Genomic DNA, 27,247 nt, shown 5'->3' with positions numbered 1-27,247 from the left:
TTATGTAGTTAGTTAGGGAAATGTACTGCTATTCAGATGACTCACCTGCCGATCAAAGAGCGGGGGATTATCGTTGACATCTGTGATCTCCACGGTGAAGGAGCAGACTCCCTCCAGACTCGGATCACCCTGATCTGTGGCCTTCACTGTTACCGATACGAATTTTCCATCGTCTCCCTCACGATCAAACACCTTGTTGGTGGACACCTCTCCGGTTTCCTCGTCGACTGTGAACTTAGTCCCCTTCTGATTGGGCTGCTGAACTATCGAGTATTTCACCTGTCGCAAGAACATGCAAAATTGTTTAGTGATTGACACAAATTGCGATTAGAGCTGTTGAGCCGTTCGACCTCCACACACGACATGCACTTTGCAGTGCATTGAACTTGGCGGGCACGAAAAGAAAATTATGGCCAAATCTCGTCATGAAATCTCCCATCGCTTCCACACACACATGCAGGTAATTCAATTAGGTGTGGGTAATCATGTTTGCGTTGGCCTCAAAACACAAATAACGTATAATTAATCAGGCTTGTCGAGCGAACGGGGGAAAGTAATTAGGGAAAGGATAATCAAAAGAGGCCTTGAAGAGTGCTTTGCCATTGGTAATGGCAAGGGTATAGTTTGTACATCTAAATTGGTTAATGCTCAAATGAATGGAACTTTCCCAGTGCCCAATCGAGATTAGAGGTAGTTGATATCGGTCAAAAGCTTTTATTTTATAAATACTTTATAAGCGGAATGCAATTATAGGCCAAACATAGATTTTTACCAAATCGATAGAGTATTATTCAGCCATAATCTTTTACTTTTATATGATCTATAATTCTTACCTGTCCATTCACACCCTTATCCTCGTCGGTAGCCACGACTTTGATGACGGGACTTCCGTTGGGGGCTCCTTCCTCGACCTTCGGATAATAGGTGCTGCAGTCCTTGAACACCGGCTTATTGTCGTTGACATCGGTGATGAAAACGACGACCACGGCGGTCGATGTGTGGATGGTCTGATCGCCGTTCACACAACAGGATCCATCGTCCATGGCGGTGACGTTCAACTCGTACTTGTCCCTGTCCAGGGATATGGCTTTGTTATGCAGTCGGATCACACCGGTTATGTCCTCGATGACGAACTGGCCCGACGATGTGCCGCCGCCCACGAATCCAAACCTCACGTTGTCGCCATCCTTATCAGAGGCCACCACAGTGGTAACCAAAGTATTCGGCCCCGCGTTCTCGTCCACATTGGGCGTATACACTTGCTGTGAGAACTTGGGCTCCTCGTCGTTCTTGTTCTTGGTGTAAACACGAACCGTAGCCACTCCAGACTTCGGCGGTTCACCCTTGTCCTTGGCAGTGACTATGAACTCGTAGTAGGCATTATTATTGTCCGCATCCAGTTGTTTGTTGTTCACGATGATTCCGTTTGAGTCCACGGCGAAGTGGTCATCGGATACTAGGTATTCGATTTCAGCATTCGATCCTGAATCCGAGTCCATAGCCTTAACCCTAAGGATGCTGGTGCCCAGTGGAATATCCTCGTCCACATTGTGGGCCTGATAATCCGGCAGCTCGAACTTCGGGGCATTGTCGTTCACGTCCGTAACGCGTATGGTGAGCTGAAAAATATATATTTTGTGGGTGAGTCTATGTTTTTTTTGTATATTTATAGCAATAGCTACTGAAAAGATTGTTTAAAAGCTTTATCATTTATCTTATTATAGATATTTTTTAGCGCAATCTATGTTCTTCTTCTGATTTTAAGAGTTTTTCAAATATTTGTTCATCGTTTTTTAGGATTTCATTTCCATGTGGAATAATTTTTTTTCAATAGAATAAATATATGATAAAGCTTCTTCCCCATCTTTTCTGTTCAGTAACCGCTCGACAAGGATTTCCCATTCACTCACATCGACGGAGGTAGAAAATCCTCCGGAGTCCTCGGTGGCTGTCACAATCAGCGAGTACACGTGCGGCTGTCGCAGATCCTCAAAGTCCAACTCCTTGGCCAACTTGACAATGCCCGACGTGGGTCCGATGTTGAAGGTGCCGGCTCCCTGGCCCTGGGCCTTCAGAGTGTACCGAATCTCGCGGTCTGCGAACGACTTGGCCTTAATCGAAATGATGCTGAAAGGATACGGATATGGAAAAAGTTAGCGGAGGGAAATGTAAAATTTGCTTGCATATTTTATGTCCATCTACAGGACACTTCAAGCTCTTTATGTGTGTGTGCTTGTCACTCGCTCCACTGCCTTTTGACAGTTGTTTTCCCATCGGAATTTCAATGAAGACAAACACACACACACACAGAACAGGACGAGCACACACACACACATGGTCGCCGTCTAGTTCACATTGTTATGCATAACTTTTATTGGCAGCCCACAAAATTTGCATACACTGTACCAAAAATGTTTTTTATTTGGACTCCAAATTTTTGAATAATTTAAATTTTGGAGTTTAGCGTGACCAAAAGTTTTTTTCTATTTAAATATACTAAACACCGTTTTCTCGTCCTTTAAATGTCTTTTTTTAAATAGGAAAACGAAGGAAACCCCAATTGAAGTACATTTAAAGTAAATAAAGATTTTCCAGTGTTCCTATTTAGCATTTTGTGGCTTTTTTAGTCCGTTTTTTCGATTTTATTTTGACTTACTCTGAGTCCTTTTTCTGGTTCTCTGGTATCTCGGCTTCATAGCTGGGCATGTAGAATTGAGGGGCTCGTTTGCCACCCACAATCGAGAGCCGCTCCTCTGGAGTGCTCTGGAACCTGCGATCGTCAACCTTTCCGTTCTGATCCTCGGCCTTCACGTACAGCACATATTCCATATCCAGCTGGAAAAGATCCGTGCCCCTGGTCCTCACCACTCCAGATCGCTCGTCCACCTCAAAGCGTCCGCCAGTTCGATCGCGAACGATGAAATAGTGGATATTATGATCGGTATCGGGATCTCGGGCCTGGAGCGTGAAAACCGGCGTGTTGGGTGGTGCATTCAGCTGAACCACCGCCTGCATGGGCAGTGGGCGGTTGATGAAGTACGGTGGCTCGTCGTTCACATCCTTCACCAGGATTATCACACGCTGGTTGTCCGTATACTTGATGCCAGCTGAAACACACAGAAAATATAGAAGGGAGCATGAGAAATTTTTGTTTTCCTTTTTGGCTTGTTTGTGCTTTGGCTTTTTCGGTCGGTTTTGCCGAAACTTTTGCCTTTTGTTATTTCAACTAATGGATAGTGGTTTGGGTGATAAAGGAATAGGAGGAGGGAAGCCCCCTTTTGTAATTTAAGGCTCTCGGATTTCAGTTAAGCCATTCAAATGCAATCAGCCGGAAAAGCAGTTTCAAGGCAAGGCCAAAGTCTGGCACAAAATGCATACGCTTTAAGAGAACATTAAAATGCTATACAATAATTGTTATAATTTATTTAAACCTAATTTTTAGCGCTTAAATATTCGTTGAGTAATCTATTTTAGTAGGCATTAATTTCCCCTTTCCTCTATCAAGTTAGCTATTTTAATTTCTTGAGCTAACGAAATGCCTCAGCTTATAATTTCCACTAAACATGCACACAAAAAATGGTTAAAGTTGAAAGAAATCAATAAAAGGCCGAGGAAAGAGAAAGGTAAAGCAGTAATGCAGGGGTCGCATTTTTTCCTTCTACTACCTTTGCAAAAAATGTCTGCACCGGAAAATTCCAATCATGTTGTTGTGCTCCTCCTTGTTTTTTCTCTTTTTTTTTTTTGGTTGGGGCAAACAAGAAGCGGTAAACGAGGGGAACCCCAAGCTGACGGACGCTTATTAGAGGCGTGTGGATTTTTTTTGCGGAAAAGGGGGGAGCTATGGGTGGTGGAAGGTCGGCTGAAGTACCGGGCAAATAAAGCAGACGATTTACCTGCCCCCTCAAAGAACACAAAGAAATACGAGCGATATATAAAAAAAGGGGCAGCGAGAAAAAAAACGAAGAAAATAGAAGAGAAATGAAAGGAAAGAAAATGAAATGAACCAAAATGGGGGTGAAGCATGTGTAATTTCTCAAGAGCGGCAAAGTGAATTGTAAACAGGTAGCAGAGGCTAACCCTTAGCCCGTGTAGGCAAATATTGCAATTGAAACAAAGACGCAACGCGGCAAAGAGTTTGCCAAAAAAGAGGGAAATAAACAAGATTTTCGCTCAACAGATTGCAAGGAAAATGCAGGAAAAAAGTTTTAGCCAAGCGCATAAAGAAAATTCCATGGACTCGGGTGGAAAATAGGGGGCGGAGGATGGAGGCATAACTTGGCAGAGTTATTTGCTGATTCTTGGCAACTTTTGTTATTTCCCTGCCAGCTTGGCATTGTAACGCTTTTCTATGGCTTATTGTGCTAGTGCCAAGCAGGTAAATAATAAGAAAGAAAAAAATAATAGCGTTTTCTATACACGTATATAACTTGAAAATTTAAATAATACGAAGCGAGTTTTATTGTTATGAGTGTGTGTGAGCGGTACTAATATGCACTGGGTTTCTCCATGAAGCAGAAGTAGCAGCCAACATGGCGGATTTCCGTGGCGACAATGCACACGATGGGTTGGAAAATGGTCGGTGGAAAGCGGCAGGGAAATGCCTTTTGTACCCCGGCCAAAGAATAGTGTGTGTGTGGCAGGATTAAAATGGGGAGAGCGAGAAAGATTTTCATTATGTTCGGCGCTGCAATAAGCATGAATAAATGTGATTTGTGATTATGTTTTGTGTGATGAAAAGTGCAAAAATCCACGTTAGCTGTATTTTTAATAATGGCTCGTGGAGGAATTTTATTAAAAGAGGGGTTAGAAATGGTCCTATTTTGATAGCAATAATTCAACAAAGTGTATTTTATGTTCCGGCTTAGCATAATTAAAACCTTTCATTTTAAACTTTTTAAATATTTAAGAATTTTCAATTTCTTCTGGTTTGAAATAGTATTTATAAACATTGAAGTCATTAAGTTTAATTGAACCTTTAGACGAATTTAGTTCTTAGTGTAACTCAATAGTGTGCTTCATATGTACGTCAATTTTTATGAAGTGTCCTACAATTTACACCCGGAAAATGTAGCAATAATGTGCCATCATCTTCGCCACTTAGCCTGCGCACATTCGTTTCAATTTAATGAAACTCCTTTGCACATCGTGGCCTCCTTTGCAACACACCCTAAGCCACTTTCATAGCTTCCTCTATACGAGTACCCATGCATGTGTGTAGCCTTTTTCTTATCAAAAACGCCATATACCCGCACATATGCACATTAAGGGACTGTCGCACCGATGCGAGCTGGGGATAGATCCTTGAGGAGTCAAAACCATGCAGCTACTATACTACTCGTAATCACTGCCAAGGGATGCCGTTTCCCCGTCTCCCAGGAAACTCCCCTCAGAGTCATTGTCATCATAAGCTAGCTAGGGGGATGCAGTGGCAGGATCCCAGTGAGACGAGATTAAGGGGGGGCTGGGATGCATGCGGACAGGGGAGTGGCCAGAAGGGGCACCCAGAGGTTAGCACTAAATGAAACACCCAAAAGCAGACGGCGAAGATTTTGTGCCGGCTTTGTCTCCATTCCCGTTTGCATTGCACTTCAGACGCGCTTTGAGACTACAATGGAAAAACAGGCAAAAATGGTGGAGATATTCAGAATAACACCAAAGGACAGGATAACAAGCTTGGGATAGCGAACTTTAAATATCCTTATTAAAAAAAATCCATTTATAAAAGTATAATATAAAAAAAATATTCTTTATAAATTATAATTTAAATAATTATTTATCAATGAATCTTTTTTTGTTTAATAATTTCTTATTTTCGTTTAAAATAATTTAAATATTTTTTGCAAGACACTTAGTAGTTATAATTTCGTTAAAAAAATTATATTTAAATGAAACCTTGTAATGTGTTATTGTTAATATTTAAGTGCCCCTTTTAAAGGGTATTTTAATAGGAAGACAAGAGCGACATAAGGTTAAAGTTGGTAAAAACTGAAAACTGCTGCGGCTGCACTTCTATCTCTCTCTCCCTCCTCTATCGCTTCATCTCTTTTCATTTTCGTGGAGTGCAGGAACAAAACAAAAGTCCAGAAGAAAAAGTGCGAGACTGTCGTCGTGGATAGAACAAACAAAGCTGCTTATTGTTTCAATGGATTAAGTGGAAGGCAGCCAAAGTGAGCGAAGCTTCACTGGGCGAAAAAGGGGAACTTGGGGGCATGAGAAAAAGGGAAAGGAACAAAGTTTGGGATGAGAGCGAGAAGGCAGCTCATCACAGCTCAGACGATTTTAGGGGATGTGGCTCAACGTCTGTGGTGCCATCTTCAAGTGGGTGCCAGCTTGAACTTTTTCAAGTTCTTCCCCTTTTCCACCACCCTTAAATCCACCCTCTATCCCCCTTCTTACCACATTTTCCATAGCGGAAGCAAACGAATCTGCGAGATGAGCGAATAAAAATTGAATTTGTTAGGAAAATTGACATGTGAAACTTGTGCTACGTGCTGCATTAATGTCATTTTACTCGATATAAATAGAATTTAGGTGTTTACGTTTCGAAGAATTACATTTAAACCCGTTTTTTTAAAGAAGAATCAACAGAGGCAAGCTAAATTCTTGGTTTAAATATCACCATTGCATTTATTACACATTCACCAAGGCTTTACTCATAGAAGTTTATAACAACAAACCATTCAAAGGGTTTAATCTTGCGCAACAAATTATGAAAACGTCAAACTTATATTCGGCTTCTTATCAGCCACTTGAAAAATGTTATCAATTTTTCACCGCAATTTAACGGCAACTTAGCCATTACGACTTTGGTGGGGGTACATGACTTTTTGGCACCCCGAGAACCCCGAAAGCTGAGCAATTTACCCCTCCTGAACTCCAGAGTGCGACATAATCAAGAGGGTCAAAAAATGTGGTTCGGTTCGGTTTTGGTTCGTGGCTCTCGTCTTGATTAAAATGCAGTCAAGTCGAAACTTTATTCTTCGGCTCAAGACCCAGGTACGCGAGTTCCAAATGAATTTCTTCATCTTCAGCTGCGGTTTGAATGGAAAAACTTGAGGCGAGGGAGCCAAGGGCCTTGGATGAATACGTGCAAGAAATACAAGTACAATGTTGAGCAGCGGTTTCCCCCCGAATATTTTTATGGCTGCTGTAATATTTTCCCTTATGCAGGGGCGAAAGCTCCTTCTTTTTTTACGACCATCCTTTTGCCATGGACTTAATGAAGCTGTTAACAATGGATTCCGGGGTTTCCGAGCAAGAATGTAGGAAAAGCCATTGCCAAATATTGAACATACGTATTGATTGAAGCTAATTCGGATTGAAGTTTTTTTTTGCCCTGCCATGATTGCGCTGGAGAAAAGTGCCAAAGATCCAAGGAAAAAGAAACAGAAGCGAGTATAATCGAATCGGAGAGTTTGGGCAAACTCATGGGACTCTGGGATCCACTGCAACTGATGGAAAACAAGATGAAGTCGAGGAGATGAGACAAGAGGAAAACTTTGCGAAATAATGAACTACAAAGAGTTTTTTCTTTACTTTTTGATAAATCGTTTGGGATAAATAACCTTTTATCTGACAGAAAAACAGGAGCCCGGAGTAAAATTGTTTAATATTTCTGTTTATTCCCTTTTGTTTAGCTAAAATCGTTCTTGAAAAATACTCGGGAAAATCCCAGAAATAGAATGGACGGTAAATTAGAGTTAAGATATTAAGTTTTATGAAGAAAGTTTAAACACATTGCAATGCGAACAAAATAATTTTTTTAATATTCAAATTTTTAAATGGGTGTCAAAAATAGAAAACATTTATTAACTCTTCTGCAAAGTTCTTTAAAAACCAGTTTCCATTTTGCACCATTAATGAAAACATTTGCAGGCATTACAAATTTGTCACTGCGAATCGCAACTCAAGAGATGCAACTTCTGGCGTGTGTATCCATGAGATGCAGTCTCTGCGGGGAGTCCTCAATTTGAGACGTCGTTATTGAGTCACTTAACAGCCACGCAAATGAGTTAACACCTGGACAGGTGGAACGAAGAGTGCAACTGCAACTGGCGAGGAATCTGAGGTGCGACAACGAGTTTGCTGGCCGCGTTGGAGGATGACATCTCGAGGGGAAAACTGCCTGCTTTCGAATGCAAAGATATGCAAGACTGGCGAAAATAAAAAAATACCTGAGGACCTTGCCTGCGGCTCCTTATCTGCCAAGCCTCGTTGCAGGCAGCAAATTGGCAGTTGCAGATAAAGATAATGTTATGACTTCTGTTGCCACCGAACATAAAAAGCAGCACTTTATCAGGTGTCATATTTCCCGCGCTGCTTCTGATAAATAAACTTGGCAATTTAAAAACCCAGTCCGCTGTTGACACGAAACAACGAGGGGGAAACTCATTTGACAAGCTTAGGCGAAGACACATTGCCCATCCCCGCTTTTCGCAGACACTTTAATTGCCAATTTCAGCGAAGAAGAAGGATGGGCAAAAAAATATTACCAACATTAATAAATTAATTTGCACGCACTGGCGAAGAGGGCGAGAGATAGGAGCTACGACTCAATTATGGTGTTCGTAATCAACTTGGAATTGTCGCGGAGATAATTATAAAATGAGGAACATATTCTGCCTGGTGGAAATAATTATATTGAAGGCTAAGTAGGGCTCTTTTTAACTGAATATTATATTATATAACCTGTAATAGTCGTTATCAAATAATCAAATTGTAATAAGATGTTGATTCAAATTAATCCACACACAAAAAAGCATGTCGCGGTCAAAACTATATTCGCATGGTATCTTTTTTTGGTATTGCTTACGTATATCGTTTTTACCTAAATCTCCCTTTCGGAGATTCTCTGACTTTGAAAATGCATGGTGTGTACTTGCTCACGAAATGTGTGCAAATCTTTTAAAAAATCACTTTCAATTTCCATTATCTTTTCTCGCCAGAGAGTTCCCATTAAAATCCCCATCGATCAGGCTTTCTTAAAGCTAATCAAACTTGGTAACAATTCAGCCCCAATCCTCCTTTAACCATTCTGTGACCCACCTGTCTATTCACCGTTCTTTTTTCGCCTAGACACTCTTTTGCATACACAAACACACTCCAAAGCCCGAGCAAATGAAGTGAAATTGCGCACATGGCGGACATTAAGCGAAAATTAATGAAATTTTCCGATGGCGCCTCGCCTCCAGTACGGACGCAGTTTAGCCGAGCTTTATCACCGGGCTCTGGGTGTTCCTGTTCGCCAGTTCTCCTGAGCTTCATCCAATCCGTTGTTATCCGGGGGCTGTCGTGAGCTTGATTGAGTTTGATGGCGATTGTGCTGCGCCAACTGCGCTGCCTTGATTGCAATTTCAGCCATGATGTTACCCACCCCGATAGCCGAAGGCGGCACGTCACGCCCCCTTGCATACCAATCAGGAGGTTGGGGGTTGGGGGTTGGAGGTCGGAGGTTTTTCCCCATCTCAGGTGGCAGTCAGTCATTTAAGGCCTCTGGCAGTGGCACGAGACATTAGTTTTTGCCACCTCCCCTGCTCCTTTTTGCATGCTCTAAGCTAAGCACAGGACTTTGGCTTTTGATTGATGAGCAAGCCGAGCAGAAGTTGACTTTAAGTTTCCAACATAAATTTCACTTTAGTTTCAGGCAGTCAGCTGCCAACTGAGTGACATAGAAAAGCACTGAACTGTGGGCATCGCAGATAAAATTATGTGGGTTGCACAGTCAAAAAAATTAAATCAATAAAAATAAATCGTTTAAAAGTGTCTTAAAGTAGGCAATCAAAGTAGGGAATCAAATCAACTTATTAAATAATTGTAAAACCAAAAAATAAATGCTTTGATTAGGGAATATTAGTAAATATATTTTTCTTACGTTCTTTCCATTCTTCTTCACGGTACGTGAAAAATATTCTTCCTTCAATTTCATTGATTTCATTCTTGCCAGTCCCCAGCGATGCATAAATCAAACACTCCTGGCCACTTCATTAGGATTTTTCCCCACGTTTCCACGCCAGCCCTAAGGAAAAATTCAACCCTGGAAAAATTATAGTTTGGCCCATAACCATTACCGCATTTAATATGCGTTTTTATGAGCCTTACTTTCCAATAATAATAAGCAGCAGTAGAGGCGGCCGCCATAAGAAATAATGTGGCCCACCCACACTCGTGAAAAGAGAAAGCACCCACAGATAAGGAGGGAGCGCACAAAAGTATGCTATGAAAATCGTAATCATAATCGTAAAGCTTAGCATATATACGTTCCGGGTCCTTCTGATTTGTGACTCGCATGTGCGGCATACCAAAAAGGAAAATGGCACAGAAATCTCTGTAATGCCACACATCCACATGGCCTGAAATCGAGCCAGTGGAAATTGCTCAAATTAAATGCAAATACCGAAAAATATTTAAATGTTTCAGCGCATTAAGCTATGTAAATTGTTGTCGTTGCCGCTGTCCGGGGACTGACACGCACTTTCCATTCAATAAAATTGCAACCACACAATGGCACATCAATTTACACAGACTCTCGCACTGAGAGGGTCCCGATAAAAGGGACGTGGGGGCTGGCAAGTGTCCAGATCGCACAACAACATCTGGCGTGTTGTCATTAAAGGCCAGGCCAAAAGACCCCCCCAAAAAACAAAGGGACTGCCGAGGGGATAGCCGGCAGTATACAGTGGTCTATCGTTTGGGAAACGAATTAAGCTACAATTTTTAATTATTTTTAAATTGATTATTATTTGATAAAAAAATATTCAAAATGTAAAACAAAAAATGCAAATATCCTTAAATATTTATTGCTTGATTTACATTCATAAATTATCTCTACAAATTATGAGAGCACACTAATTACATTACCGTAAAATAAATCCACTTATGGCTCATTCCACGTGAAACGTGACAGGCCAATTTGGGTCAAATCTCAGAATCAATCGAAACTTTTTTTTTCGATAGAGGATTGAAATATAAGGATCGGTTTTTATTTTTTTTTTTTTAACTCTTACCGTTTATTTTTTAAAAATATTTTAGTAAATTAGCTCCGATTTTTCAGTTATGCATCACTTAAGACTCGTTTGAGTTATTTCAATATTTGGTATGCAACTTTGTGGGATATGTTCATGTCTTTCAGAAAAATAATTTAAAAAATTTTTAATTTTAAAATTAAGTATTTTTTAAGAAAATTTAAATTTTAAAAAATTCTGTACGCCGGAATACACGCGGTTTCCGAATAAAAAAATTATCCTCATATTGCTTCATCAATTCTTTACGAAGTGGTAAAATAAAATTTTTGTATTTGCAAGACCTACTAGTAAAGACAACGATTTTAGTTTAGCAACTTTGCATCATGCAACAACAGCGCAACGTGTAAGAAAGGGAAAGCACTATTGCTGCTCTCCCGTGTTCGTATTGCTGTTCTCTTCTTACACGTTGCGCTGTTGTTGCATGATGCAAAGTTGCTAAACTAAAATCGTAGTTTTTACTAGTAGGTCTTGCAAATACAAAAATTTTATTTTACCACTTCGTGAAGAATTGATGAAGCAATATGAGGATAATTTTTTTATTCGGAAACCGCGTGTATTCCGGCGTACAGAATTTTTTAAAATTTAAATTCTCTTAAAAAATACTTAATTTTAAAATTAAAAATTTTTTTAATTATTTTTCTGAAAGACATGAACATATCCCACAAAGTTGCATACCAAATATTGAAATAACTCAAACGAGTCTTTAGTGATGCATAACTGAAAAATCTGAGCTAATTTACTAAAATATTTTTAAAAAATAAACGGTAAGAGTTAAAAAAAAAAAAATAAAAACCGATCCTTATATTTCAATCCTCTATCGAAAAAAAAAGTTTCGATTGATTCTGAGATTTGACCCAAATTGGCCTGTCACGTTTCACGTGGAATGAGCCTTATACAATTTAAATTTTGACCAACTTAAATATTACCAAAAAATATATTTAATTATAATCCTGACCTTTATTAAATAAAATGTTATTTAATAAAGATTACTTTTAGTTTTTAAAAATTGTTCTACGGTTAGTTGGCAAGCTTTAAACGAATGTCAAATTAAACCTCAAAAACTCAATTAGTTCCCCAGTGTTTACTGTACAGGAAACATGTTCTTTTCATTGGACTTCCATCCAAACCACTCGCCACACACAGAGTATCAACAATGTCGAGCGTTAAATGAATGGCAGTTGGACCACCTCTACAAGCGCGAGCATTTTGCATTTTAATGAGTAAACACAGTGCCGGTTGAAAGGGGGTTTACTAGGGGGTTTTCGGGGTCCGGCAGTACTGGTTGTCCCCTGGCGATGGAGGCAGGATCGGTGGTGTGAATACCGCAACGCTGCATATGCAAAGTGTGATTGGTACAAAAAAAAAGGGAAATATAGAAGGAACACAAAAAATTTGTATAGCAAGCAAGGATTGCACTTCCTTTCCCACACTTTCAATACGAATTTCTGGCTCTTTTTCCCCGCTCTTTTTATGGCTGCCCAGCTGGGGAGTTTAGAGGACTACGATTTTCCGCGAACAATTTGTATTTGCAATGTGAAAACAAAATGGCCACCGAACATGGCCAATCCGCAGGACTGCTCCCCATTCTACCCCCTTTTGGAACACCTGCTGTTTGATTTGTGTTTTTCTCACTTAAAAAACAGTCGCTGGTTTTTCTGTTTTCGTTTTCATCGAATAGCCAATGCGGTTAACAGTGAAAAACACTGTGCTAAATACGCTTTTCAGTTGTTTTTCAAACTGCTCTTATTTAAGTCACACATTTTCCGCTGCCGAAAAAAAGTGGGGAGGAAAATTATTTATTTCGCTTGGGCAAGCAAATGTTTATTGATTTAGCCCAGTGAAAGTTTGTTTTGCGATTTTCAATTGTATAAACTATCAGGAGCAGAAGCAAAACATATGTTTAAATATTTACTTAAATCGTTTTAAGAATTGCTAAAGTTTAATCTAGAAGCTATGGAGAGTTCGTGGTTCATTTAATTTCATTTAATTACATCCAAAATGTTAGCCAAGTTAATTGTGTAAAAAGCGATATAAAAAAGAGATTTACTCAACCATAAGCAAAATTAATTATTTATATTAATGCAATTTATTACTAAGTTATGTAACATTAAAATGTGACAAATGCCGGTGGCATTAATAATGACCAAAACATGTGCTTAAAAAGTGTTAAATATTTAAATAATTTAGTCTGGCGTTTGACATTTATGCGTTCGGCTAATTTGGTTAGAGCTCTCCTCGAACCATAATCAAATTCAATGACATGTGAAATTTTCACGGATCAGTTGACGCCAAACCGAACGTTTTCGCCCACTCGAGTGTGAAGATTTTGTGCGTTAACTTTTCATCAAGAGCCAGCGATTATTATTGCGGATAACAACTTCATCGCTCTTGGGTGTGCTAATTGGACCGTGACATGAGTGTGGTTGTGTTTTTGTAAACTCACAACGCCCACAAAAACACAAATCACAGACTGCGAACTGTGATAAATAACTGCCGCAAGAAAACGTCAAGCCACAGGCCAATTGTACTCGCCGTATTTCGTATTTCCAACCACTCCCGACCTCGCAGTTTATATCGTTACCCCGTTTTCCCGTTTTTGCAATGCAAATCGAGTTGCCTGCCACGCACAGAATGGAGAATGGAGTCTCCGGACTATGGACTACGGACTCTGGGCTCGTGTGCTTACGGGTTCCGTGTACGGATACGGGTTCCCTTTGCGCCGTGCTATGGTATATTGTAATAAACGCAATTTGTATCATGAATTATTACTGCGGCGAACTGGCCGAACGGATGTGCGGGCTCAACTCAGCAAAACCGAATGGAGAAATGAAGTTCAGAGGGATTTGGCACAAGGAAAATAACTGGTGATACCCTAAGCTAATGCTAAGTTTAAAATGATAAAAAAATGTAGCAAGTAAATATTAAGCAATGGAAATGCAAAAAAAAAATCACGTAGCGGTAAAGTCGATATGCCCATGGTAAATTTCTGGTATGAAATACTGGTAAAATTAAGCTTAAATAAGTTAAGACTGTCTGACTTGAAAAAAAAAAGAGAACAAAAAGCTTTTTTTATCTTTAATAATTATGATGAAATTAAAGAAAGTAATGTATTAAATTATATATTTTACGAATAATAATGCTTGTTATAGCCCCATCAAAATGCATTTTGCAACCAATATACCTTCCCGAATCCATTTACCACTTTGTGCAGAATGTAACGAGAGCTGAGTCCAGCAGTCCGGCAAACGACGTTAGTTTGAACAAACTTGGTAAAAATGGTATGTGAAATTGCAATGCAAAAAAATTGGAAATAAAATACACACAGGACGAGCAAAAAAAAAAAGAGAAAAAAAGGACAAAACAACGAAAGTGTGGCCACGGAATCCAGGGCCAAGAAACGGCATTGAAATAAATTTCAGCGTTTAATTTGCTTTAGTACTTTCGCAAAATAGTTTCTTATTATCTTGCTGGATTGGCAGTCAATATATTTTAACTGCATCGAACAAAATGCGCTTCCGCAAATTTATAGAAATAGTTGAAAAGTGAGGAAAACTAAGCCAATCTGCGGAGATTGAAAGCTAAAACTTTAGCCAACTCTCGGCGCTGCTTAAAGTTGATTTTATGAATCCCAGAGTCAATAATGCCCCAGGGTTGTCCGACAATAAAGTCAGAGCTCAGCAATTTTTCGGCGTTGTCAAACATTTGTGCTCAAGTTTTCCTATAAAGTATCTATATGCTTTTATATATATATGTATAAATCTTGCTCTATTGGAGGGTGGAATTTTGGCTTCTTGGCTTCCTTGCTTGTTTACTTTTGTGCTTTTTCGCAGCCGTCGTCTCTGTTTACTTCATACTTATTATTCCATTTGTCGTTTAGTTTTCTAAGAGCTCTCCTTCCTGTTTTGACTGCCCAAATGGGGCGCCATTATTTATCCCTTGGACGCCATTATATTTCTCTCTCTCTGTGTGTGTGAGTGCTTCTTAGTGCAGTCGCAGACGCCGAAAACTAAAAACACAAAACAAACAAAATAAGCCGCGTTCGGAGATTTTTCTTTTTTGGACGCAGTGCGCCATCTATCCTGCCGAAATTTCCCATTTTCCCATCCGTCTGCCGCCATGGCAACATGGTCGCAATAGACGCCATTTTGTTGCCACATCTCTTGGTGGAAATCTGTATCTGTATTTGTGGCTCCATGCATGCTAGGATAGGATACGACGGCCATGCTCCTTTGCTCTGTAGCCTGCCTCTAGGCGTTTTGGCCCCCGTGCCTGCCTTTCGCTCCCTGTCTGTTTCAGTTTCTGATTCTGTTTCAGTTTCTGATTCGAATTCAGTTCCTGTTTCTGCTTCTGTCTCTGGTCATGGCCATTTATTTCGATGTTCCTGTCACTTGTCTACTCCGATTATTCGTTAATTCGAAACTGGTCTTTTTTGCCACTCGCAAAAGTTCCTCGTTTATTGAACCCTTGCCATGAAAAAACTAAATGGAAAATTGTAGACAAGTGTCGAAATATATCTAATCGATAGCACATTTTTTACCGGGGATAAAGTGTCAAAAGTTTTCATACTTAATTGACAGATTAAAATATAAACGGAAAACAAGTGTGAGTGAAGCTTGGCTATTTTATTTTTAAAATAAATGACAGACCAAATTACTGTGTACTCCTTTTTAAAAAAGGAACTAATATAGACTGAATTCTTTGCAAAAGTAAGTACTCAAATATAGTCAAAATTTGTCTTTAAATAAAATGTTAACAAGCGGACAAGTTGATTGGACATTCAATAAAAATGAATTCAAGTTTGGCCAAATCAACGCTCAAATCGCGCTTTGAGTGGCACTCGAAATATACAATTCTGCCAATTTTGAATCCTAGCAAAATCGAACAGCTTTACATTTATATATGTATTTTTATTTGTTATACATATACTTTGTATTTACGTATACATACATATGAAGTCTTTTTATTCGGAACAAAAACACGAACATGTTCAACAATATTTATGCCAGTCGCACTTTACATGAATTCTCCATATTTGTTTTAAGCTTTCCTGTGTTAGCCCAAATGCAAATATCCAAATTGATTTCGCTTGTTTAGATGCTTGCCAAATTGAATGGTGGCTAAATTAGTTTCAATAACTTTTCAAATTTTATTAAGCACGAATAAGCCAAAAAGGTCAAGCTCTCGTGGTCGATTTGTATTTAATAATCTAATTTATCGAAAGATTTCCAGGGCCATCAAAGCCGCAAAAAGGGAAACCAACAATTCAAATGCAATTCCAATTAGAACAGGAAACGCAATCAGATAGTATGTCAGAAAGAGAGCACGGATTTGCATTTAGACTTCAGCACAAAGCCACGTGTTGGGAAGGTTAAATTTTTCCCCTGAGCACGCGGTATTTGAAGTGACATTAACTCGAAACCTGTTAAATATTCGCCCTGCTCGACTGTCACATTGAAAAATCTTAACCAGGCATCCTGCATCCACCATAGAAAATTTATGTAGCGAAACTTTTTTCAGCATTTTCTCCTCTACTTTCTTTTTTTACCTCCCCTTGGCAGCACTTGGAATTTAGGCCAAAACACTTTTGAAGCTTGCAACATGGCGCAGATGTGGGTTGCAAGTTTACAAATTTTCAAGAGCTGCAGAATCGTGTAAAGTTGGACGAAATGTGACATAAATGATTTTCGTTGGTGGTCGTCGGTGATAAAGTTTACAAAGTATTTAAGCAAGTTTTGTATCTGTTTTCTACTACAATTACCAAATTGTAGAATTTATTTACCTAAATTACTAGTGCAAACTAATCATGTAAATTCAGTTTGGGAATCTCGTTATTCATGCTGATATCTCTGTTAAACAAATTTCGAAAATTGAAGGCAGCCTGTCTGACTCAAAGTTGAAATTTAATAACATGTGCAGTTGCTTACCCATTTGACATTTTTCACATAATTGATGTAAAATGTGCATAACTTATTTTAAAATTAAATCGGCGGCATTTGCCGTAAACCTAATTTAAATAATTTCCATTACGGGCATAGTTGGCGTTCCCACTCGATGTTCTGCGAAAGCCCAGACTTGCATATAAAACATGAAATTAATGCTTAATTAAGCAAGTTTCTACCTCCACACGTTACACACAAAAGGAATGTGTGTGTGTGTGTATCTTAACTCGATTATTTCTCTAAAGAAGAGGGCACTAAGAAGTTTTCCTCGCCATAAACTTAAATTCTGATTTTCATAATTTATACTCAAGCTCAGCCGGAGGCCATGCTACAATTTGCGCAGCATTTAACCAGGGTTGCTCCCTTTTAGGGTTGCCATGCCGGCTTTTGTTTCATGGCAGCCAGATGGAGTTTATCACCCAGAGCTGTGAAAAGTTTTTATATGGGAACAGGTTCTTGTTTGACATCGCAAAGGAAGTTTTTATCGCAACAAAAGTTGACAATACTAAATAGAGAGGGAATAGATGTCAACTGCTGTAACTTTAAGTTTGAAAAACTACACCTGCGTTGTTTTCACTATACAAGCAAAAAAGAGTAAACCAGTGAAGATAAGGAGAAAAAAAGGGGTATATAACCACAAATATCTCAGGTTGTATATACTTACTTATAAAGAACTGACACGAATGCAAAAAGTCTATCAGAGTCCCGATCCCAATATTGTAAGAGGTTTCTTAAACTTTACTATCTTCTCTACCCTTCTTGGTTGTGTTAAAGTTATTTTTAACTTTTACGCATAATATTATTAATTAACACATTTCTGTACTATTTTTTATTGTCACCACCAATTTTCTGAGAGTTTTTTTCTTGCATGCGACTTTCCATTTTTCATGCAGTGCATAAATTTCATGCCATTTCCCTTTTACCACATTTTTCTTGGGGATGTGTGTGTGTCGGAATGTCAAAGCCTTCTGCTCTTACCCTTTAACCCATTGTGGCACCCCCTCAACCATTATCCTTTGGGGAGCTATTCCAATGCAAAAAGGACTGCATACATTTTTGGGCAAAACAATGCGCTTGGAAATTTCTAAAACAAACACACACTAGCTCTCCCCCTTTCTATCCGTATATACCCCTCTCTTTCAGTTATTCCATGTCAAATCGTGCGTATTTATTCACAAGCGGTAGGGGTAAAATGAAAACTCATTTTGGTTTCTTTGGGTTTTTTGGGGATAAGGAGAATTCTAATTGTTACGAGCGTTTTCCTGTTGGACCTGGCGCGAGTCCTAAACAAAAAAAAAAAGAAACCAACAACCCAACCCTTTGAATAGTTTTCATCTCTCCAAAAATGCATTCTCTCAGTCTGCAGGGACTCTCCCAATTCTCAAAATCTCTCTATTGCGAGGGCGCATGCTCAACAAACTGTTCGAGTTTCATTTGTTTCGGATTTTGGTATTTCACGTTCCACAGATGTTACTCTCGATATATATTTACCTCTCTTTCACCCATTCTCCCTCTCTTTTTCCCCCTTCCTCACCCCTTTCCTTTCCTCTCGAAAAACCTCATGTGTATTGGCGTAGCATTTTAAATGAATGAAAAATATTGTCGTAAATTTCTTGTTCACTTGTGCCTTATCCTCTTCCTCTTCTTGGCCTTTTGGCTAGTGCAATGCTTTGTTAAGTGTTTTACATAGTTGAGTTTTCCGCTTTTCCCCCGCTTACCGTTACCCGAAACATGTGTGCATCCTAGAATTTTCCTTTTACCTCCGTCCTGCCACCGAATGCCCATAAATTTAGTAAAAGATTCTGGGATCTCGTGGAGAACCTAGAATTAATGCTGCATGAAATCTCAAATTTCTTGGCTGAGCGCTTGAAATACTAAACATCAGTGCTCAAAGAGAGTCATTTAGTGATAAATTCTTAAGGATGTTATCAAGTGGTTTATTTGCTTTTTTTAGAAGGTTCATCCTATTTTTTCCGAGTATTTCATTACAAGTTTTTTTATTTAACTGTATTGATTAGATCAATAAATTAGGGTACCTATATTAAAGCATTTTTATATCTTATTTATTATAAATCTTAACACAATTACTCCGCTTTTTAATTTTTCCATGCACGTTCATTGATTGGAAGACATGCCACTACCAATCCCTTGTTTTTTTAACAAATACATGATTAATCAGCTGCCTGCAGAAGTGTCAGGACACTCAAAGGACATTTTCCAGAGGAGCGAGAAAGGCTGCGATAATGTGTGAAAGCAAACAGTGTAAATGAAAATCACTCAAACAAAAAGCAGATGCGATAGCGAATGAGAGACAGTTGCAAAATTTATGGAAACTGTTAATTGACTGACAGTCGAAAGGGGGTTGAGGGGTCACCAATCGCAGTCCAGAATCCCAATCACCCACACAATGCGGAAAAACTGCAGAGAAAACTTTGCTTTTTTTAACCCATTCCCCGATTTAAATGAAACAAGTGTGGGTGTGTGTGCGGCAGCAGTGAATGTATTTCAACATTTCATGAACTTGTACTGGTTGCAAAACCAACTTGGACATTCGGAGGGAAAGCTGTCAGTTGTCTGAACTTTTCATTCGACTCGTGTCAAAAGTTGGGCGTAAAAACGGGGAGGGAAAATGCGGTTTTCGGGTTTTCCAGGATGAAGGACCACCGGTAATCCTAACTTGCTTTACAGCTGCTCAGTTGATGCCTGAATGGATATTGTGACTCTGGGTTGCTGTGGCTTCAATATTTGTTTACTGAGCCACGCTTGAAATGACAGTCAAAGTAGAGTGGTTGACAAAAAATATCACAATGTAAGTGAATAAGCACACGAGAAAAAAAACATTAAAATGGGGAATCAATAAAAATTATGGTTATTAATACCAAATATAAAACAAAAAAAAATTATAAATAAGACGATTGAAAATTAAATGTCTTTAAACTAATTTAAAAATCGGAGCAATAAAGAAATTTTTGAGGAACTATTTTTTTTTCTGTGTGTATAACCTTCTCTGTTGTATCGACCGTAATTGCTTGCCTTGTCAACCAAATATTTGAAAAGCAATTTGCAATTTTATCGCAACAAAAGATGTTGCAAACGAAAACAAGGAGTGACGAAAAATGGTCAGTAAAATTGAAAGAGGGCCAAAGACAGTCAGCACTTTTCCTGTGATTTACGTTTAATGGTCGAAGTTGAGTTTTCATGCACAGCACAAAAGGTCACACAACATCACTTCCAGTTGTCTAATTTATCTTCAGCTAATCGATGGCAGTAGAATTGGCAAGGATTGTATTCTATTTTAATTTGCATTGAACAGCTTATATAAGTGTCAAAATTTTCGGAAATTTGAAGCTCCTTAAGTTATATTTGCAAGCACTAATTGACATGAAGAAACTGCATTGACGCGCGAGATTTAATTTTTGTTTCATCCATTAACCCCCCAGCAAATTCAATTAGTTTAGTTTTGTCCATTGTCTGCCTTGATTTTCTCAATTTCCCTGCCTGAATTTCCATAATGCGATTAATTTATTGGTATTATTATGCAGACGCATATATTTTTCGAGTACCCCCAAGCACATAATTATGCTTCAACAGCTGAACCATTTTGTGTGCTAATGTGAAAGATTAAATAGGATGTGGTGTGTTTAATAAATCTCTGGGTAAATAAGGTGTATGCTCGCTAATTGCTTTCGGTGGCTGGGCATTGAAACTGAATATTTAGGCAAGAGGAATGGGTAACAGTTGTCGATGATTAATATTGATTTTATTTTAAATCGATTTTGGGATATGAACTAAGGTTTTGAGATATTATTATATTGAAAAATAAAGAAAATGTTTCCACTTACCATTGTGTCCCATGTTAGTGATGATGACCCAGAAATCGATGGTCTTCTCCGGACCCAACTCCTCGTAGTCCCACTTCTTCTTGACTCGCACAGCTCCATTTGTTTCCACCGTCACCCAGGGATTATCATCCCGGATCTTGAAGGTCTCCTTATCGGTTTCCTTCTCCAACTGGAACACCGACTTTCCCTCGGTATCGCCATCAGCCTCGGTGAATTCAATCCGCTTGGTGGGTCGCACAGCTCGGGTAACTCTCCTCTTCTCCCGGTGATGTGAGTGATTATTCACCTCATCGTGTTCCAGGTGTTGCATTATAAACGAAACTGGTTCGGCAGCCAGAAATTCTAACAGAACCTTTGCGGGCTTCGCACTCAACAGGCTGGGATATCTCAGATCGTGGGCTATAACCTCGATAAGCAGTTCATTTGACGTGGGCTCACCGGCCAGCATTATTTCGCCGGTTTGGGGGACAATTATGACCACATTGCTGGGCGACTTAAGCCGATAGGCAATCTTATCGCCATCAGCATCGGTGGCCTCGACTTTTCCCATGATCGCGAATCGCTGGTAGGTCACACTACTGTTGCTTTCCATATTGACTGATTTTTGACCGGCAATGGCGAACTTGTAGTCCAGCGACTTGAAGATCGGCCTGTTGTCGTTTTCATCCAGCACAGAGATCTGTATCTTGGACACTGTCTTATCCAAGCCATCTACATCCGAGGCTTCCACGGAGAGATCATAGTGGGCGCGCTCCTCCCGATCCAACGGACGATTGGTGACCAACCAAACGCCGGACTCGTCATCTCCACTTATCACCAGGGACTTGGCACTGATCTGAACATTCCTATTGGCCTTCCGCTCCTGCAGGGCAAACGCGTCGTCTACGTTGCCATCGATGATGGTGTAGCGCACCTTCTTCGGGGTGGCCAGCTCTTCGTCCAGGATGGAACCACTGAAGGCCTGCATCAGGGGCACTCCTCTCACCCGGGTGCCCGCCGGCTGATTCTCCCTCACCTCACCGCTGGCATCGAGTAGCGACCCGGAAAATCGCAGCATATCGTTGCGATGCATCACGAACAACTGGAGGTTGTGGGTGTTGGTGACATTGGGGGTCTGTTCAACGACCACCAGTTGAACTGGTCGATTGACGAGCGGCGATATGTCCGCCGTGGTCATCACCACACCATCCTCCAGTACCGTGAAGTACTTGGAGTAGTCGCTATCGAGCATGTGATAGGCGGCACCGCCGGCATGCGAGCTGCCGTTTATCCTGACGGGATGGGTTTTGAACTTCTTGATGCTGAATCCAGGATAGGTGTCGTGGGGCAGCACCAAGGACATTTCGCTGTGATGCGACGGCGACTTCTCCACTTCGCCTGGACTGCCGGCCAGCATGCGAGCCGCATTTTCCGCCGAGAGGCCAGCAAATGTGGTCTCTTCGGTGGCCAAAATTAAGGGGAGGGATATCAAAAATATCGCGCAGGTGTATATGTTGAGTCGATTGGTTATATACCGTTGCCTGAGCTCATTCAGGCAACGTCGTGCCGCCATTTTGCCGCGGCACTTTCTGATCCTGTTTGCTATCAACACTTTTTCCGTGACCTTCCCTTTCTATTTGCCTCCTCTTCAGTTGTGGACTTTACACTTAACACTTGACTTATTCATGGGTAAATTCCCTTTGTCCAGTTTCCGCTTTTTTCCACTGCTGATCAATACATATCCATTGTTTTGCTGTGGGTGGCGCAAACTGCAAATAAAATGGGTAGAAAAGAAAATTGATTTGTGGTTAGTAGTAGTTCTCGGTACGGGTAAATATTTATGGGCATTGTGTAAAGTTTATGGGTCATTGAAAGTGAATAATTTATGCTCCAGGTAAATAAATAACATTTGGGCAGCTCTGCAAGGTTTAATCAAGAATGCAGAAAGTTGGTTTTATGCCTGTGTTGACGACGCGGCTATAAATATTTAAATAGGGTGAAATTAATGTAGCTATAATATTTGGGACATGGGTTTTCATAACTAAAGAAGTAAATATATATATTTTTTCAAAATGTATACTGAAAGTACAACTAAAAGTTTTAACTTAAAACTGACAAATTCCCTTAACTCATTGTAACGCTTACATGGTAATTAAACTTTAAGCCTGTAAAAGGAAAATGGAGCCGAATTTTCGAGGCTGTGCCATCATCAGCACCATCACATCATAACCAGCAGCTGAGCCCGAGAAAATTGTCAACTTTTCACTTTTTAATTGCTGTGTGGCAGGCGAGCACCAGACGCTCTCAAAGAACACCGAAAATGTTGCACAAAGCGAAAACTTTTTAATGATATTAGTAAAAATATTTAACATTCAGGCTATTTTGGCAGTGAAAAAAGGGAAACTAGGAGGGGAATGGCAACATTGTCACAGTCTGTTTCCGTCAAGGACATTCCCAGGATGTGGGATTTTCGGTTGGTTTTTGATGTTCCCCCGGCATGCTCTACATAACGCCTCGGCAATTGCATTGTCCTAGGTTCTGGGTAATTTTGTAGAGCTCTTCCATTTCCACCCCCTAAAAATATGTGCCACACATGGCTGGCCTTGAAAAATAAAAATTTCATTGAGAATATTATTTTAATTACCCCATGTGCAACACGCCATGTCTGCCCAATGTTCTCTAATCCGACAATGGCACGCACCCTGTAATTTCGCTACCTAAGAGTGGGTAAGTCGGAAAAAGGTTCTTTCCCTTTCAAGCATTTTTCGAACAGCTGCGCAGGCGCCACTGACTTTTTGGTTATTGACCGTTTCGAATACATCCCAAATGTGTTGACAATAGTTTTATTTGCTTTTTACGCTGTCCCATCAGAGAGGAAGATTTCTGGTCCAACAACTGTAGGGGTGATACAGAGTGGGGGTTATAGTCTGCTAATGATCTTATAACTAGCCTGACTTGTTATTGGGTGTGACCGGAATTCGATGACAAATGATTACATAGGTAATTTCTAATGACTAATGAATAAGGAAATTACACGTGTGTAACAATGGTAAACGCAAAAAAAAACTCCCAGTTATATTAAAAAAAAAGCCTAACGAACCTGAAATATAAAATAATTTTATTTTATAATAAAATCACTCTTGTTTAAATGCTTTAAATTGGCTGTGAATGAATACATGACTACTAAAAATTAGACATCGACTTTTCTACTAATTTTAAATGGTCCCCCGAACCCGAATCACATCATTTAAATTCTCACCTCTTTGGGTTATCGCTCTTGCGGCATCTTAATTGCAATTAGCTATGAAAATGTCCCCAGCAGCCGAGGGAGATAATAAAACGAAAACTCTGGCCCAAATCTGTGCGATCTGCTAATCAGTTGACAAAGTTGACTACCAAACAAATTATTGAAATGCCAGCCATTTGCATAACCCGCTAGTGCCGCTAATAAACCCATAGTTTCGGGGGTAACAAGCCCCGAGATATAAGTCTTATAAATCATTTACAATTTGTTTGGCCAGAAGAAGATCTTTCTACTCGACTTCCAACTGAATTATTTCTTTGTCTTACCTAATTTGATTGGCGGCAGCTTTTCTGCGTGTTAAAATTCATTTGAAATGCCCCCAGTCTGCGATTAATCAAAACACAGCTCAGTTTTTGTCTCTTCAAAAAGTTGTTCTCGTCTTCTTATTTTCCATAGTGTCACTTAATTAAAAGCGAAGATAAAACGCGATACAATATGGTGAATAAAAGCGTTCCTATATGCATAGCTCTACATTTCGGCATAAATGAATATTTGATGCTGGAATTCCGTGTGTTTTATATTTATATATTCAAGCATTCAATTGATTGATGCGTCATGGCAGCCAAAGGGCACGCAAGAGAAAAAGGTAAATGAAATGCATAAATATTTGGAAGCTACGATGAAGCCTCGGTTGATGGAAACGTATCTTTGATTTTGACATAAAGTTCAGTTAGTGAAATCAATCTGGCTTACTTTCTAGAAAGCAGGGATAGGATTTCAAATAATGGTGGAGACAACAAACAAAGCACGAGACACGCCCCCACAGAGCATCACCTTGGGCTTTCCCCACATTAAAGTCATTTAAAATCGATTAAATATCAATGCCAGTAGACCACCTGCCGTGTGTTAGCCCGAAAAGAACTCGAGTGTGAATACGTTGACGAAGAGACATCCAAAGGTGTATTCATGCTCAAGGCGTTGCCGGTTTATTGTTTATTAGACTTTTAAGCGCTGGCAACAGTTTTTAACTAGTTTCAGTAGCAAAGCTCGTAAAAGATCAACGCAGCTGCATAAATTACTGCTGCGGCTGTCCTAAAATTTACTGGATTGAATGACAGCCAAATGTTGACTTATGAAGCTTTAATTGTCTTCGATATATTTGCCTCTCGTTTCGTGGCTTTTTCTGTGCTGTTTGCCAATGGGTCGCTTTATTGATTTCTCCTTTGAATATTACCCAATGGCATGCAATTAAAATTCACATTTTCATATTTCATTTGCTCACTCCTCACCCGCACAAACAAAAGTTGTCGTCATATTTGATCTGACGATTTCTTTGACGCTTTCCACTCAGTTTTATTACCAAAAAGTCATTTTTGTTTTTGGGCCTTTGTTTCTGGCATTCCACTTTAGTAGCAAAGAATGTGGAAATTGAATTTTACGAATCGTTTCGGTCGAATAAAGGTTATTAAATAGTTTTTAATTGCCAATAAATAAAGTAACTGGAATATGAAAGTTTGTAAGTGCAAAGATTTTTCATTTGTGTTTTGAAGAGGTTACTTTAACAACAATATGAATTACATAATTTTAAAGTAAATGGGAAATACTAATTTAATAAAAATCTCCTGGGGTTATTCACCCTTATATTTATGGAAACCCCTCATAAGTCCCCGAAAATGATAACCGTTTACAACTCATTTCCCTAATCAAGGTCAAAAAACGGAGTTCCAAAATTCCCAAAAAAAATATTAAATTAGACATTTTTTACCAGGAACTGCGGGCAACCCCAGAAAATTATGCAAATGAAAGACAAAACGGGGGCTCTAAACAAAAGCCAGCCCTGAATGGAACATGATGAGGGGCTCTAGTCCCTCATGTGCAAGTCCACTTTATCAAAGGCGATGAGACACATTCGACTGGAGGAGATTTTTATTATTGTGCCACCAGAGCGCGTGGCACTCGACACACAACAATGGCCAAAAATCTCCCCTGCCAGGTAGAAATTTGAAAATGAATAGAACGCCAGACAGAGGGGTGAACACACTTCCGATTTTCGATTTTCTCTCCTCGGGAGGGTCGAAAATCAGGTATGTCCCTCCGCTTAATGTATCCGGCCATGGCAACAGAATGGATGACAGGACAGGAGCAAGCAAAGTGCTTCATCAAATATGAAATAGGCCAGCCAAGTGGAGGGAAAACGAATGGGAACGCCAACCAAAAATTGTCATCCACATGGACCCTCCTCTCCTTTCGGGTGACGATGAAAAATTGAGCAGACAATGATTAATTGGCCAGCGCTCGGTTGTTTTGCCATTTAAATTGAAGCCAGGCCGAATAATAAAATACACGAGTAATTTTCAAAGATGAAATTCCCCTGAACTCGGCTGAAACTCATTAAATCGCAGAGTCCTGCGTGTATTTATGGCCTGTCAACACTTTCGCATAAGGATGGCGAGCGGAAAATGACTTCGGCATGCAAATATCGCATTCGGTTTGGTTTCTGGTTTCTGGTCCCCGGGCTATTGTCTCAGACCGAGTCATAAATAAAGTCATTACGCACTCGTCTCTTATTTATGTAGGTTTTTCTTATTCCCCCTCTGTTTTTTTTTGTGCCATGCGCCAAAGGATTTTTGCATGCGATCCAAATATTTGCATATCACAAGGAGCCCGCTTTCAAGAAGCGTAAATACACGGTAGCCAGGTAAGAAAAAGGAGGGAAGTACGGGGCAAATGAAGGCGTGCACACACTCCACGTAAAGAGTAACCCGATACTCCTCCGATGTCTGGCAACAAATTATGTGTTAACACATGGGCAGCGTTTGGTGACACGCCTCCTCGAGACCTCAAGACTGGTTGGTCAGGGAAAAAACAAGAAACCCGCACTGCTAACTGGAATTTAGCGATAATGATAACTCAGGTAGCTGATCACAAAACGCCTGTAAGAGTGCGGGGAATGGGCTGGGCTCATCTGATAATAGCTGGGATGCGTGGCGAGCTTAAGATGTTGGGTAATCATAGCTAAAGTGCTTGCACTTAGAAAAAAACGCTACTATAAAAGTTATAAAAATAATAAATATTATAGTAACAAAAAGTGGTACATTTGGATAAGACAATCCACAATTTTCTGAGCAATTACTTGCAACTTACTAATCATAGCCAGTAATAACATCAGATAACCCTAAGAGCTAATTGCTACCGACCGCAGCTATAAGAATCTAATTCCCA

General features: G+C 39.7%; 1 protein-coding gene across 9 annotated transcripts in view; it reads right to left on the bottom strand.

Moving 5' to 3' along the window:
- CadN (neural cadherin) overlaps positions 1–27,247 on the bottom strand; it is a 115,710-nt gene that overhangs the window by 67,990 nt on the left and 20,473 nt on the right. For all 9 annotated transcript variants that reach the window (XM_070211759.1, XM_070211760.1, XM_070211762.1 and 6 more), the window contains exons 2-6: positions 20,803–22,550; positions 2,657–3,107; positions 1,911–2,127; positions 834–1,619; positions 46–279 (exon numbers count right to left, since the gene is read on the bottom strand). In XM_070211759.1, coding sequence (XP_070067860.1) covers positions 46–279; positions 834–1,619; positions 1,911–2,127; positions 2,657–3,107; positions 20,803–22,354 — 3,240 coding nt within the window. In that variant the 5' untranslated portion in view covers positions 22,355–22,550. The remainder of the gene's footprint in view (positions 1–45; positions 280–833; positions 1,620–1,910; positions 2,128–2,656; positions 3,108–20,802; positions 22,551–27,247) is intronic.

This window comes from Drosophila takahashii, chromosome 2L, assembly GCF_030179915.1.
Source record: "Drosophila takahashii strain IR98-3 E-12201 chromosome 2L, DtakHiC1v2, whole genome shotgun sequence".
Lineage (NCBI taxonomy): Eukaryota > Metazoa > Arthropoda > Insecta > Diptera > Drosophilidae > Drosophila > Drosophila takahashii.
The sequence above is the reverse complement of the archived record's forward strand: the minus strand, read 5'-3'. Positions and strand labels throughout refer to the sequence as shown.